General features: G+C 36.4%; 1 protein-coding gene across 4 annotated transcripts in view; it reads right to left on the bottom strand.

The window, feature by feature from the left end:
* Positions 1-8,123, bottom strand: part of LOC121981474 (syntaxin-binding protein 5-like) — a 65,054-nt gene extending 56,931 nt beyond the window's left edge. For all 4 annotated transcript variants that reach the window (XM_042534009.1, XM_042534008.1, XM_042534010.1 and 1 more), the window contains exons 1-3: positions 7,950-8,123; positions 5,635-5,762; positions 4,266-4,350 (exon numbers count right to left, since the gene is read on the bottom strand). In XM_042534009.1, coding sequence (XP_042389943.1) covers positions 4,266-4,350; positions 5,635-5,762; positions 7,950-7,988 — 252 coding nt within the window. In that variant the 5' untranslated portion in view covers positions 7,989-8,123. The remainder of the gene's footprint in view (positions 1-4,265; positions 4,351-5,634; positions 5,763-7,949) is intronic.
* Positions 8,124-16,270: the final 8,147 nt, after the last annotated feature.

A 16,270-nucleotide genomic window follows, 5' to 3' on the forward strand; every position in this document is an offset into this window, starting at 1 on the left:
GTATCGAGCAGTCAACAGACGAGCAGTAGCAGAAGTGGAGACAAAGGGATGAATCTAAGGGTCGTATGTTGTACTCTGTGGAGGATGGAATAGTCAAATACAGAGGCCGACTTTGGATTCCTAATATTGACTCTCTTAGGGTAGAGATTATGACAGAGCACATACTTCTCCATATTCTATACATCCAGGGAGTACAAAGATGTATAAAGACTTGTAACTACTCTATTGGTGGTCATATATGAAGCAAGATATTATGCGTTTTGTATTCGAATGCCTAAATTGTCAACAGGTAAAGGTAGAGTATCAGAGATGGGCAGGGACGCTTAGACCGCTTCATATTCCCAAGAGGAAATGGGAGAATATTACGATAAACTTTGTTGTGGGATTGTCGAGGACGATAAAGGGCTTCAATGCTATCCGGGTGATCGTTGATCAACTCACTAAATCAACACACTTTTTGCCTGTAAAGACGACGACGTAATATGTAGAGTTGTACATTCGGGAGATTGTCAGGCTACGTGGGATTCTAGTATCAATAGTGGCTGACACAGATCCGATGTTTACGTCGTCCTCCTGGAAGAGTCTGCAATCCGCTATGAGAACTAAGGTGTTGTTCAGTATAGTATTTCATCCTCAGACAGATGGTCAATTTGAGAGAGTGATATAGATTCTAGAGGACTTGTTGCGGGCTTGTGTGATCGATTTTCAAGTAAGCTAGGAGCCAAAGCTACCTTTAGTGGAGTTTATCTATAATAATAGTTATCAGACATCTATAGGTATGACTCCTTATGAGACACTTTATGGAAGGAAGTGTAGGTCACCTATTCATCGGGATGAGGTTGGAGAAAGAACTGAGATTGGGCCAGAAATTGTGCGGCATACCATAGACTTAGTAGTCAAAATCCGAGATAGGATAAAGGTTGCTGAGCCGACAAAAGAGTTATGCTGACAAGAGAAGAAGAGAGCTCGAGTTTGTCGTTGGAGACCATGTGTTCGTAAAAGTAGCACCCATGAAAGGGATTATGAGATTTGGCAAGAAAGGCAAGCTTAGGCCCATTAGACACTTTGAGATCTTGGATAGAGTGGGAGCATTGGTATATCGAGTGGCTTTACTGCCTAATCTTATGGGAGTACATAATGTGTTCCACGTATCTATGCTTCGCAAGTACATGTTGAATCCTTCACACGTGCTGAACTTTGAGCCACTTTAGCTTACATCAAACCTATCTTACAAGGAGAGGGCTACACAGATTTTAAGCAGACAAGAGAGGAAGCTGCGGAACAAGGTCATAAAGATGGTCAAGGTTAAATTGATAAATCAATCCGAGGAGGAAGCCACTTGGGAGACTGAGACTGACATGAGAATATGCTATCCAGAGTTATTTGGTAAGTTTTAATTTCGATGACGAAATTTCATTTAAGAGGGAAAGGAATTCTAGCGTCCGAAATCCAGTTTATTTCAAACCAATAGTTATTTTACTTTAAAAATCAAATTTCGATAAAATAGGGGACCTCTTTGTAAAGTACACCTAAATTTCGAATTTTATTTTTATTATACTTAAATTGGGCCTAAATAACTAAGTTAAATATAGATTAGTGGGCCAAATTAATCACTACACATAAATACCCAAATCTTAAGTCTTAAAAAGGGGGAAAGGAGACAAACCTAGGATGGGGGAGAGTGGGCAGCGGTCAAGACTTGGCTGCACAAATCAAAAGAAAAAAAAAAGGAAGACAATCGTGGATCAGGAGGAGGAAAGGGAAGGGAAGTCATTCCCCGTTCATGCGCTACGACCCTTCGTGCCGATATTTGGTTTTGAGCATTGTTAACACAAGGGCACGTCCTAAACTTTTCTTTTCCCCATTCAATTTATAGTATTTGTGTTTACTAAAATCTTTCATGAAAATAAGTAGAAGCATGTCTTATTAGATGACAATGTGGTTTCTTGAAGTTCCTAAAGTTTTTCTTTTAGAACTTGTTGCTCTTGTCGAGTATTGTTGCTGGGAAATTGCAGGGGATGTTGCTGCATTTTGGGATTCTTTAGGATGAAGTCCAGGAGGTTTAAAGAGGGTTGGTATGCGAGACTTAATTTTGGCAAGGAGGGAGTTGAGTCGCAAGGCAGAGTTCGTTTCGAGAAGAGAGGACCGGTGTCTCTAGGTGCAGTTTTGGGTTCATCCTTGCAAGCTGGGGTTTGTGTGGGGCTATGGTCTGATCATGTTTTGGGTGAGTCAGGGGCTGGAGTTAGAGTGGTGTGGGTCGAGTTGAGAGGCTCGGACAATGGGTTTGTGGGATTTAAGAACTATGAAAACAAGTCGACGTGACTAGAGGTAGTGAGGAAAATCTATCAAAAACAGGGGCGGCGAACTCACAAGAGAGAAAGGGATCCGTCAAAATGGGGATGGTAAACTTACAAGAGGGAAGGGATCCGTCAAAAATGGCGACGGTGAACTCATGACAGGCAAGGAATCCGTCGAAAACGGGGACGGTAAATTCACTATAAGTTGGCATGAGGGATTTGGCAATAACGGGGTCAATGAACTCTGTCAGCCCGGTAATATGCTTTGTAGATGGATCCATTGAAGAGAGGATGTCACTTTCGATGAAGGTACTACACCACTATGCTTATGCTAAGTAAGGAGAGGTCGATGATAGGCATCAAGTTATTTTAAAGGTTTAGATTAAGGCGATTGTCATTGAATTTAAGTTAAATGAACTTGAAGAAAAAGGAATTATTATTATGGTATTATGCATGTGAATGGGAGTTTATGTACTCGTAATACTGGTTTGGGATGTGTTGAGTCATTAGACTCAGTGGATTTGAATGGTTGCAGGTGAGGAGGATACTGAGACAGGACACTTGAGTGGATCGGACCTTGGCAGTGCACTCCTGAAGACCTTCCATTTCCACGTAAAACCAAAGATAATAAAATTTGAGGGGAAGACTTTTAATAAAGATTGTTTGAGGGTTTAACTTTTGGAATTTTGAACATTGATTTCGCATGTTTAATTTATTTTTAGTGTAGTTCGTGACTTGAGTAGCGTTTAAAGGTTTCATTGGCGTAGTTCATTCAAAATTTTAATAATGAGTTTTCTAATTTCAGTGAATAGAAATTTTTGGTGAACAGACTACGTGAAAAGTAACTTTCGAAAAAAAAAATAGTGTCATTAGTTAAATTTAGTATAGGGCCATTTCATTATATTTAAGAACTATAACACATGATCCTTCTACATTCTACTTCTAGATTCTTCTTTGTTTCTTTGATCTCCTCCTCCTCTACCTACGATCAACACCAGTAAAAACCTCGACAATAAAATCATCCAGTTTTCGGTTTGTTGCTTGTAACAAAGGATCGATTGTCCATCCATCTCTAGTCTACTTGAATAGAGAAAAAATCATGTTCTTAGTTTGCTATGTTCAACAAAAGGATGAGTTATGTCATCATTCTTTCCATAGGACTCTTAAACCATTACTTTGCCTTCATTCTATTGTGTGTTGCTATATGCACCATTTAGGGAGAAGCCCCCACAAGACATTTTCTCCTAAAAGTTATCTTTATCCAAGTACTCCCAACAATTCATCCCAATTTCATTTCATACTCTCTCTCTGTCTCTTTTTATCCTCTATCTTGTCAATGTGATGGCTAGGTCCAAGGCAAAACAGATCATCTCCTACGCGCTCCATTAACTATTTTTTGGCTTTTTGTTTTGTGGCCATGTGAGTTTATGTTTTTCAGAGGAGAACTTTTGTAGTTTATGTAGCAAGTTGGAAATAGATAGTATATTAGGTTAATAGAGTTATTAATATAGTTGATTCAATCCACAATAATGTTTCATCTTTAGGTTTATATTGTGAGTCCTATATATACAAGTAATTGTTCCTTTACAATGCAATAGAATATTTCCATTCTCAAAATTTAATGAATAGGAGAGTTAAACACCAAATAATATCTACAAAAAAAAGAATGATTCTCATAATAAATTTCAGTAGGCCTAACCAAAAGCATAATTACTAATGTATCCCGAAGCAAATGTTCAATATAGATCTACATCCAATAGAGGAAACATCATTTACTAAAAGTGAGACTTCAATTACTACATCTTTCTCCTCATCTCAGCATGTGAATAGGAAATGAGAATGTTCAGCATACAAGATAAACTAGGCTAATAATAGCATGAAATTCATCCTATCCAATTCATCTTTAGAAAACAAGTGAAGCTTGATTGAGAATTAACTCATTCAGAAATTGGAATGAGAGTTATTGACCTCTAAATACTTGTAAGGAACCTTCTTTGGAGATATCAGAAGGCACTCAATATTATCTCCTCCAATAACTTTTATCCTACCATCCCTGCAATGAGACACAAGAAAACACAACATATATATACAGCAAAACTAAGGGTGCCTATGTTTAGGAAGAGCATTCCCAGCCTTCCATTTCTTTTCTCAAAGAAAAGGATAATCCTATGTCAAATGTTTGGTAGAACTTACTCCAAGAAAATGGTGCAATCAGAATGAAGAATGTGAAAACCCAAAAAAAAAAAGTCACCCTTGTTAAATATAGCTTTCATCTAAAAGAGAAGTCAAACAGTGGTGACAAACATGTTCTTTTATTTTCTTTTTCTCATACAGAGTTATTTTTGGAAAGGAAACTTAAAGCAAGTCTAGTAGGCAGGAGAAAAAATACATGATATCTGGAAAAAAAAATGGGAAGCAAATGTGCACTCACTACTGTTGAATAAAATACAGATTAATCAAAAGCAAATTCTTGAATAACAATTGATATCTTTGATTGCCTATATAACTGTAATTATAAAAAAAAGGCTATTAATCTCAATCAATTAAGATCAATGATGAAAGATAGAGTGCCAAATGATCTAGGAAGATTTCAAATAACAAAATATATAATGAGCAAAAAAGAAATGTGACAACGTCCATTTCCCATCCCAAATTTTTGGACCTTATGGCTTCGCCTTGTTGTAAGCTATTAAGCAAAACGACTATTATAGTGCTTAGTTCTTACATAGTAAATGTTTGTTGAAATCGATGGTCACAAGCTAGCTATACTTATCACTCTGAGCATATAGTGATAGTGCACTCTTGTCAAACTCATTAGTATTATGAATTGACAATTTAGACAGTAAAAAGTAGGGAGCTAAAAGTTGTAGTACTTAGGATTACTTGGTAAAGGTACTCACAGCGTTAGAACCACAACATGCATCATTTATTATCAAGTGAAGAGATATACAGAACATATATGAAAATATCTTAACTAATAAAAGTGGTTGACTGTTACATGCTAAAGCATGGTCATTCTCATGACTACACGAACATAAAAACAATAGTCAGGCATTTCTGTTGCTCAATTATATTTATATATACAATCACCTATCATTAGCCTAAGATTTAAGGATTGTTTTTTCATCCATGTCTAAGAGAAAGAAATAAGAGAAAATCTAAATTTTCAATGAGTATTGAACCAAGTAGAACTACTGTTGGATGAGACATTCAAAATTTTCTACTCGATAAATAGATAATAACAAACTTATAGATATCAAAATTGAGTTCTATCACGCGAACACATATGCTGGCAATGATAAGTATATAATAGATGAAATAGAAGTCTTGCACTTACAAGGTACCAATTGCCAATAGCCTTTGTACACGATCAAAAGCCAAGATACTAGTAGTATAAGGAATACCATAGTGGCTTGCAATTTGAAGGTCGAGGCCACTTAACCTACATCCGTGCTCTTCTGTATGCTGTTTGAAGAAAATGAAACTATTTTCAACAAACTTTTTGGGCTACTTCTAAATTCAAATAGCATATACTCATTGTGTAATGAAGAACAAGCTGGAGCTTCCCAACCACAGAAAAAATAAACTAAAATTATGACAGAATCATGTGTGACTTTTGAGGCTGAATCAAAGTTAAATTGTAATTAATCTAGGTAGTAATATAATTTTTCACTCAACTTATAGGAGAATGCAAGGTATTGTCATCCATTAGGCAATTAATTGATATTGCAAATAGGGAATGTTGATTGCTTTCAAATGAGAAAAGCTAGCATAATATGAATAATAGGCTCTAATTTACTTTAACTATCTTAGAGAGTTCAAAGTATCAAGCTGTGTTTCCCAGGTATTTGGGATTAGATACATGATATGTCCATCTATTGAGACTTATTCAAGGCTAGTATTTTAATTATATTAACTAGATTTTTCATTGGTCTCTCCCTCACCCCTTACACCTTTAAGTCTAATCAATTAGCTTGTTTAAATATAGAATCTATAGATTACCTTTGAAAATTCTCATAACATCTTCAACTACTTTCTCATTATATATCACCTAAAGTGGTGTTGAAAGGAGGCTCCACACCTATTGATCTCACAAGAAAAGGTGGCCTGCTATATAAACATAAATTGGTCCTTTTTCTACCAATTCAAAATTTTGAGATAAGTGGTTAGCCAATCTCAATATAGTATTGAAACAAGAGGTCTAGGGTTCAAAACCTACATGTGTTAGAAAGAAGGCTTGTATCTCATGAAGGGCATAACTGAGTGTGTTGAAGCTAGGAGGCTCCACGCTCATTGGTAGCACATGCACAAATATAGTAGTTCATTATAAATATAAATTGGACTATTTTCTAATAACTCAAAAAAAAATATGTGGAACCGCCACATCAGCGGCCACCCTAGAGCCGATCCCACGGATATGGAGGGAGGTAAATGCAGGTACACAGCTGAAAGCGCATGGTCGGGACGCTAACCCCAGGCAATGACACCCCGAGGATCGAACCCTAGACATCTCGGCCACGAAACCATGCGCCCCCAGCTGTGCTACACCCTAGGGACTATTTTCTAATAACTCGAGCTCTTAGAATAAGTGGTTAGCCAATTAATTTTATAAGGTATCAAAGCAAAAGGTTTGGATTCAAATCGTACCTTTGTCGAAAACAAAAGGTGTGTAGCTCGAGTTATGATGGGCATGAGGCAGTGTGTTACGCCCAGAGGCATCAGCCCCATAGGTCCTACATAAACAAGTGCAGTAATCCATTGTATGAATTGGCCTCTTTCCTAACAATTAGAGCTTTTGGGATAAACGGCCAACCAACTTTAACAATAGGTATGCCAGAATGCCCTCAAATAATATTATCATATTATCTTTTTAAGCCATGTTGTGCATCCTATCTTAGAATTCTCATCTTTTTACCTTAATTTTTTCTATATATTATTTTCTAACAATTCAATAATATGAGTATGACAATATTAAAACCATATAATGGGCCTATAATGTGTCCACAACAATCATACAAGACTCTAGAAACCTTTCTCCATTTAATACTCACTTGTTGAACAATAAATTCAAGATATATAAAATTTCTTTCAAAAATTTTGTCTGTCATCTTAGTTGTTCCCTTCCTCAATAAGATGATAATAGATAGTAAGGCATCAAGCATACAACAAGAAGAGGAGATCATCTAATTAACAAAAAAAAAAAAAAAATGGCAACTATAACGCCTAATGCATGACCAACTACCAGCTATTCAGCATAGACTACTCTAAAAAAGAATATTGTCGTAAATGGTGGATATACTCTAAAATGTTATATTACTTTTTATACCATTGTTCCACAAAATAATCAAAATTCTAGCTTAAATATCTGAATCAGTTCTGACAATACAAATTGTTAGATTCATTGTCCTTTGTTTGACCTAGAGCTAAAGCATTCAGTAAAGTGATTTTTCTGGGGCAAAACGAAGAGAAGAAAGAGCATCTCCTTTGACCAATATGACGAATTCGTGGATTGATCGTAATGGGTAAAAGCAGGGAATAACATGTACCGGTACTCGGTTCAATCTAGATCTCCAGTGGAAAAATTGACTGACGAGGAAAAAGGAAAAAAAAAAAAAAAGGAAAAGACACAACGATCAAGAAATGGTTGAATACCGGCTTCATGATCTTGTCAAATAGGCGTTTAACTATCATATGCGAATCGTGATCTTAACAGCGGCGGATGCGCTTCGGTTGGAATTGATGGCGTAGAGGAGGAGCTGAAGAAGGAATCCACCGAGCGAGGGCTCCGAGACCGGAAGGTCACGTTCCGTCAAAGGAATCGGCAATTAACGCAGGAGAGAAATTTTTAATTGTTTTTTTTATATAAAAATTTTAATTGAAATGACTATCCAATATTTTACGTCAAAATAATATAAATCCTATCTAAAATTATTATTTAAATTAAATGGCATTAAAAATAAATTTAAACTTAAAAATTTCTTTAAAATTAAAAATATTTCAAAATTTACACATTTTATTATTAAATAATTAATTTTTTCTATTTTATTAAAAATTTATTATTATTATAATCCTATTAATATTAACATGTTTTTCTTCTAATATTTAACTTTTAATTTAATTTCTCTAGTTTTTCTTCTGAGTGAAATTATTTTGTTTTTCGCTATAAATTTTAATATTGCATTAATTACACTAATTTATCTTTCATCTTTTGTGCTTTAAAGAATTTTTCTCTTTTTTAATTATCTCTTTGTATTCCCATGTACGTGTCATTTTTTTATAGAGATTTATTTTTTAGATTTTGTTTCGTAGTCTTTGCATTGTAAGTTTTTTTTATCATTTTTTTCTCCTTTGTTGAATCGGCCACCATATAATATATTTATAGAATTAAGTAAAAATCGATTCCTAATGAAACCATACAAATACTCTCATATAGTGGCTTGTTTCGATTTTCTAATTTAATTCCATCTAAAAGTATGAGATAATCGTAGGGACTACTATGATAAATGATGTCCTTTTTTTTATAGAATTGTAGTAATTTTTGTTTCGATCTTCTTATTTTATATTAAGGAAGTTTAATGTATGCTCAAACTTATGTAAGTACACTCTAGTAGTTTTAATATAGTCAACCAAGTTAGGTCATGTTATGTTTGATCCTTGTGTCTAAGTGTACAGGAGCTTAGGAACACAAGAAGTCGAGCGGAAGACGCAACTAACGAGAATGATGGTGACGAGATGCTGCATAAGAGTACACCAATAGAGGGAGGAGAAGTCAGGAGGAAGCCTGCTCGAGGAGAAGGTCTGAATTGGGTTCAGATGAGCCCAACTCCAGTTAGCCGGAGAATTACCCACGTGAAGAGATCAGCCACTAAGTAGTTGATCTGTCACTTGGAAGGCGCCTTTCATGACTAGAAGACGCCTTCGATGAACAGTACGAAGGCATCTTCCAGTAGTCGTTAACCACAGATAGGGTTTTATCCTCAATGGATAAAACTTAGCTAATAGAAGGCGCCTTGGACCATCTTGAAGGCGTCATTAAACTGCGGATAAAGTTTTTCAGATGCTATAAAAAGACCTTTAGAGTTAGAAAATATTGAATAACTTGAACAACAAGTATTCACTTTCCTAGTCTTTCTTTTGAGCTATCAACTTCTTGTTGGTTGCTACTCGGAAAACTTATTGGTTCCACTGTACAAAATTTTGTACAAAGATCTGAACCTTTTCCTAACTACCATGTGTTATTTTTAAATTAAACTTGGATCGTCTGCGGAACTTAACATGTTTGATCCTAAGTTTAATTTATTTGTTCTTTTAGGTTTAGACTTGGATCTCCTGCAGAACTTAACACGTTCGATCCAAATTACCTATGTCACAAAGATAATTAAATATCTATTTCCAAAATCGGCTTCCAGTACTGCATGGCGAGGCACATGGCCTTCTTGGATACGAGAGCAACCACCACCGACTAGACAAAACCTTTTAAGGAAATTAAATATTTAACCTTCCCATAGTAACCCTAGGTTAACCACTAACAACAATCAAATCACAAGAAAAAGAAAAAACAAAAGAACACAACTTCGAAAACTAATTCGAAAAACTAGAATCGCATGCCTTTTGTATTTGGTATTTTTACAAAGAAACAAAACTAACATGATGCGGAAAACTATTATTAGTTATACCTTTCTTTGTGAATAATGACCTCTTGATCTTCACCCGTATTCCTCTTCTAATCTCGGACGTTGTGTGGGCAAGGATCTTCCGAGACGAGGACCACCTAGCACCTTCTTCTCCTTCCTTCAAGTTTCGGCCAAGCACAAAACAACTCAAAAGATGAAGAACTTTTTCCACCAACCAAGCTCCAAGGGATACAAGCTTTCTCTTATTCTTCTCCAAGCTAAGATCCGGCCACCACTTGATCTCCAAGAAGGATGAGAGGTTCGGCCACACCAAAGAAGAGAAGAGAACTTGAAGGGGTCAGCCACACCAAGGAAGAAAATAAGGAGAAAATAGAATAGAGGTTGTTTACCTTGAAGGCACCCAAAACCCTTCTTTTATAATCCTAAGCTTTGGCAAATAAGGAAATTTAATTACAATAAAATTTCCTTAACTTTCCTTGACATGAATTAATTAAGAAAAATTAAATAAAATTTCCTAATAACCCATGTCATGGTCGGCCACCTCATGGAAGAGCAAATAAGGCAATTTTCAATCAACCAATTAAAATTCCTTATTTGTTTCCGGAAATTTTAAAATAAAATAATATTTCCCTTTAAAATCCCTTCATGGTTGATAAAAAGAAATTTCTATAATTTTAATTTTTTAACATGTAAATAATTTACAAAGAAGAAAAATAAAATATCCTTTCAATCTACAAATAAGGAAAGAGATTTAATCTCTTTTCTTAATCTTTTGTAGAAACTTATAAAGAGATATTTTAATTTTTAATCTCTCTTTTAAATTATATCTTCCACATAAGAAAATTTTAAAATTAAAATTCTTTTCAATTTTATTAGGGTCGGTCACCTAAGCTTGGGTTCAAGCTAGGGCCGGCCACCCATGGACCAAGGCTTGGCTGGCCCTAGCTTGGTTCTCAAGCTAGCTTGGTCGGCCCCTACAACATGGGTATGAAGGTGGGTATAGGTGGGTATAGTACTCTATAACTAAGAGGCTACGATAGGGACCGAGAAGAGGAATTGGTTTTGGTCTCCCGATAAAATTAAGCATCTCGTGTTCACCCCGAACACACAACTTAATTTTATCAATAACAATTCATTCCACTAAAGAACTATTATTGAACTACCGCACCAATCCCAAATTACATTTTTGGGCTCCTTCTTATTATGAGTGTGTTAGTCTCCCTGTGTTTAAGATATCGAATGTCCACTAATTAAGTGAGTTACTGACAACTCATTTAATTAATATCTAAGTCCAAGAGTAGTACCACTCAACCTTATTGTCATGTCGGACTAAGTCCACCTGCAGGGTTTAACATGACAATCTTTATGAGCTCCTCTTGAGGACATTATCAACCTAGTATCTCTAGGACACAGTTTCCTTCTATAATCAACAACACACACTATAAGTGATACCATTTCCCAACTTATCGGGTTTATTGATTCAACGAACTAAATCTCACCCATTGATAAATTAAAGAAATAAATATCAAATATATGTGCTTGTTATTATATTAGGATTAAGAGCACACACTTCCATAATAACTGAGGTCTTTGTTCCTTTATAAAGTCAGTATAAAAGAAACGACCTCAAATGGTCCTACTCAATACACTCTGAGTGTACTAGTGTAATTATATAGTTAAGATAAACTAATACCTAATTACACTACGACCTTCTAATGGTTTGTTCCTTTCCATCTTGGTCGTGAGCTACTGTTTATAATTTATAAGGTACTGAAAACATTATCTTCTGTATGTGACACCACATACTATGTTATCTACAATATAAATTAATTGAACAACTACAAATAAATGTAGATAAATTTGACCAAATGTGATTCTTTATTCAAAATAAATGTCTACAAAAGCTTAGGCTTTCAGTATACACTCTAACAATCTCCCACTTATACTAATGACTAAGCTGCCATATCTGCTGCCATACATCTGATTCTCATCCCCTCCACATGTCGATCGAAAACTTTTGCTGGAAGGGCCTTAGTGAAAGGATCTGCCAGGTTATCTGCTGATGCAATCTTGGCGATGACAACTTCTCCTCGCTTCACGATATCTCGTATCAGGTGGTACTTACGCTCTATATGTTTACTTGCCTTATGGGCTCGTGGTTCCTTCTAGTTTGCAACTGCACCGCTATTATCACAATAAATTGTGATGATTTTGGGCAAACGAGGAATCACATCTAAGTCCATTAGAAAGTTCCTGAGTCATACTGCTTCTTTAGCTGCCTCAGAGGCTGCCACATACTCAGCTTCCATGGTTGAGTCCGAAACGCATTTCTGCTTAACACTCCTCCATGCAATGGCTCCACCTCCTAAAGTAAACACATAGCCTGATGTAGACTTACTGTTGTCCCTATCCGATTGGAAATCTGAATCCGTGTAACCCATAGGGAGCAAATCGTCTGCTTGGTAAACTAACATACAATCTCTAGTCATTCTCAAGTACTTTAATATATGCTTTACCGCAGTCAAATGTCCTTATCCAGGGTTACTATGATATCTGCTAACCATGCCCACGGTAAAACAGATATCAGGTCTCGTACACAGCATTGCATACATAAGGCTTCCTACAGCCGAAGCATAAGGAATTCCTTTCATGTCCTCTATCTCCTTTGATGTCTTCGGAGACATCTCTTTAGATAGAGCTACTCCATGCCTAAAAGGTAAGAAACCTTTCTTGGAATTCTGCATGCTAAAACGAGCAAGGATTGTATCTATATATGAAACTTGGGATAGACACAACATTCTTTTCTTGTGATCCCTTATAACTTTGATCCCAAGAATGTATGCACAATCTCCTAAGTCCTTCATATCAAATTGTTTGAACAGCCATACCCTTACGTCCGATAATACCTTGACATTGTTGCCAATTAACAAAATATCATCTACGTATAGTACAAGAAATGCCACCACATTTCGGTTACACTTTTTGTATACACAAGACTCATCCGAACACTGAATAAATCCATATGACTGGATTACTTCATTAAACCAGATGTTTCAAGATCTTGAAGCTTGCTTCAGTCCATAAATGGAGCGATTGAGTTTGCACACTAGATGCTCTTTGCCTTTTTTAATGAACCCTTCTGGTTGCTTCATATGAATGTTTTCTTCAAGACTTCCATTAAGGAAAGCTGTCTTGACATCCATTTGTCAAATATCATAATCCATATGAGCGGCAATGGATAAGAGTATCTGGATAGACTTAAGCATGGCTACCGGTGAAAAGGTCTCCTCATAATCGATTCCCTCTTTCTGAGTGTACCCTTTCGCAACAAGCCTTGCTTTGAAGGTTTCTACCTTCCCGTCTGTCCCTCTTTTCCTTTTGTAGATCCACTTGCATCCAACAGCTTTTACACCATCAGGTGGTTCTACAAGCTCCCAGACCTTATTAGAGTACATAGACTCTATTTCAGAATTCATTGCCTTTTGCCAAGATACTGCATCTATATCTTGGAGTGCTTCGTCATATGTTTGGGGATCAGGTTCATATTTACCCGGGATCAAGTCCGAAGACTCTTCCAAAAACATGAATCTCTCAGGTTCCCTCACAACTCTCCCACTACGACGAGGCACAGTCTGTGGTTGTGTATCATGTGTAACACGTGTTGCAGTCTCTTGTGGTACTTTATCTTGTACTGTTGGTACTAAAGTAGACGTGTCCTCTCTAAGTTCTTCTAAAATAATTTTGCTACTGGGCTTGTGATCCATTATATAGTCTTCTTCTAAAAACTGGGCATTGGTGCTAACAATGACCTTATGGTCTTTAGGACTATAAAATAAACCACCTTTCGTTTCTCTGGGATAACCCACAAACACGCGAACTTCTGTACGGGATTCTAACTTATCAGCATCTGGGTTCAGCACATGTGCTGGACTACCCCAAATCCGAATATGTCTTAGACTGGATTTTCACCCATTCCATAATTCTGTGGGAGTAGAAGATACTGATTTAGAAGGTACTAAGTTCAGAATGTGCGCTACCGTTTCCAGAGCGTATCCCCAAAACAAATTTGGTAATTCTGAATAACTCATCATCGATCTAACCATCTCCATAAGAGTCATATTCCTTCGTTCTGCCATATCATTCTGTTGGGGTGTACCAGGTGTGGACAATTGGGATTGAATCCCGGGCTCTGATAAGTAATTCCTAAACTCTCCTAAGAGGTATTCGCCACCACGATCAGACCGTAGTGTCTTGATACTTTTACCTAGTCGTTTCTCCACATCAGCCTTGTACTCTTTGAATTTATCAAAGCACTCGGACTTGCGGTGCATTAGGTAAATGTATCCGTATCTTGAATAATCGTCTATAAAAGAGATAAAATATTCAAAACCACCTCTTGCCTGGATAGACATAGGACCACACAAATCAGAATTAACCAATTCTAACACTTCTTTGGCTCTATACCCCTTGGCCTTAAAAGACCTCTTGGTCATTTTACCTTCCAAGCAAGATTCACAAGTTGAAAAATTTTCCAACTCTAATAAACCCAAGAGTCCATCAGCTATAAGCCTTTGAATCCTACTTAAGTTAATATAACCAAGCCTTAGATGCCAAAGATATGGTAGGTTCATTTTCGAAGGTTGTTTTCTCTTATTAGTGTTAGAAGATGTGTTATTAATTTCCATATTTTACTTTATGAGAGAAATTGGATTTAAAGTATATAAATTGCCAACTAATGCACCATAACAGATAATCACTTTATTTCTCTTTATAACTACATTGTTATTAAAGGAAACAGAATATCCATCCAAATACAGTTTAGAAACTGAAATTAAATTCTTTCTAAAACTGGGTACATAAAGACAATTTCTTAAAACCAATTTTCTATTTCTATCAAAAGATAAGTAGACATCTCCCACTGCAACAGCTGCCACCTTAATAGCATTGCCCATGTAGACGGTTATCTCTCCTTCATATAGTCGTCGGGTTTCCTGGAACCCCTGCAAAGAATTACAGACATAATCAGTAGCTCCCGTATCTACACACTAGGTGCTGGTAGATAACACCGCTAAACATATTTCAACAACCAGAGCATGAGATATACCTTTGTTGTTTTGATTCCTACGAGGACAGTCCACCTTCCAATGCCCTGACTGCTTGCAGATGAAGCACTTGCCCTTCGACTTCTTCACTCCAGCTTTAGGTCCTGTACTCTGAGATTTATTCACCTTCTTTGCTGAGCAAACTTATTTCTTCTTCTTCTTTCCTTTCGGTTTAGAAGTAGAACCATTTTCAGCATAGTGAATCTGAGAATTGTGACGAAACAAACCTTCTGCTGCCTGAAGTTCTGTCAGTAGTTCCGCTAATGAATATACCCTTTTATTCATATTGTAATTCAGGCGGAATTGCTCAAAACTTCTAGGTAGCGTTTGGAGGATCATATCGATCTGGGTTTCCCCATCAATTTCTCCTCCAAGGATTTGTATTTCATTTAGATAAGTCATCATCTTTAGGATATGATCCCTCACGGGAGTACCCTCTTGCATGGTGGTCGTCATTATCTTTCTCATGGCTTCTTGCCTAGAGGCCCGATCTTGGTGACCAAAGAGTTCCTTGAGATTGTTCATAATATCATAAGCTGTTGGTAAATCTTGATGCTAATGTTGCAATACATTTGACATTGAAGCCAAAATGTAACACCACGCCATCTCATCTACTTTTACCCATTTCTTATGATATTCAATCTCCTCTTGGGTAGATTCACCAGTGGGTGCATCAGGGCAAGACTCAGTCAGTACAAACTTATAGCTTTCAGCAGTAAGAACAATGTCCAGGTTCCATTTCCAATCTATGTAGTTAGGACCAGTAAGTCTGTTCTCTTTTAGTATGATGGCTAGTGGGTTGAAAGTCATCCTAAGAATCACAAATAACTTTTGGTCAGAACTCTAAATTTAGAATAATATTGATTTCTCAAACAATACTATTTTAAATTAACCAACATCTCAAAACACCGTGAATTTTGTATGCCGCAATAGTGTGGACGTATACAAATTCAACATTTGTAAAAGGAGGGTTTAACCCATTAATTTTATTATCTTGTCAACCTAACTTTTTGATAAATAAAATTAATAGTTGGTTTCCTTTGGTCACACGAATAATAGCTGTGACTCTGATGGAGAGGATACTATTAGACGTGCCTAAGTGTATACCATTACTTGACACTAAGTCCATTAATAAGATTGTGCCCCTTCCGATGGGAGATCACACGCGCTTAATTAATTTCCTATAGTCATCCAAAATGGAAGTTTGTTCTAGTGATCCACAAACAAACTCATCCGA

Source organism: Zingiber officinale, chromosome 5A (assembly GCF_018446385.1).
Source record: "Zingiber officinale cultivar Zhangliang chromosome 5A, Zo_v1.1, whole genome shotgun sequence".
NCBI classification, from domain to species: domain Eukaryota; kingdom Viridiplantae; phylum Streptophyta; class Magnoliopsida; order Zingiberales; family Zingiberaceae; genus Zingiber; species Zingiber officinale.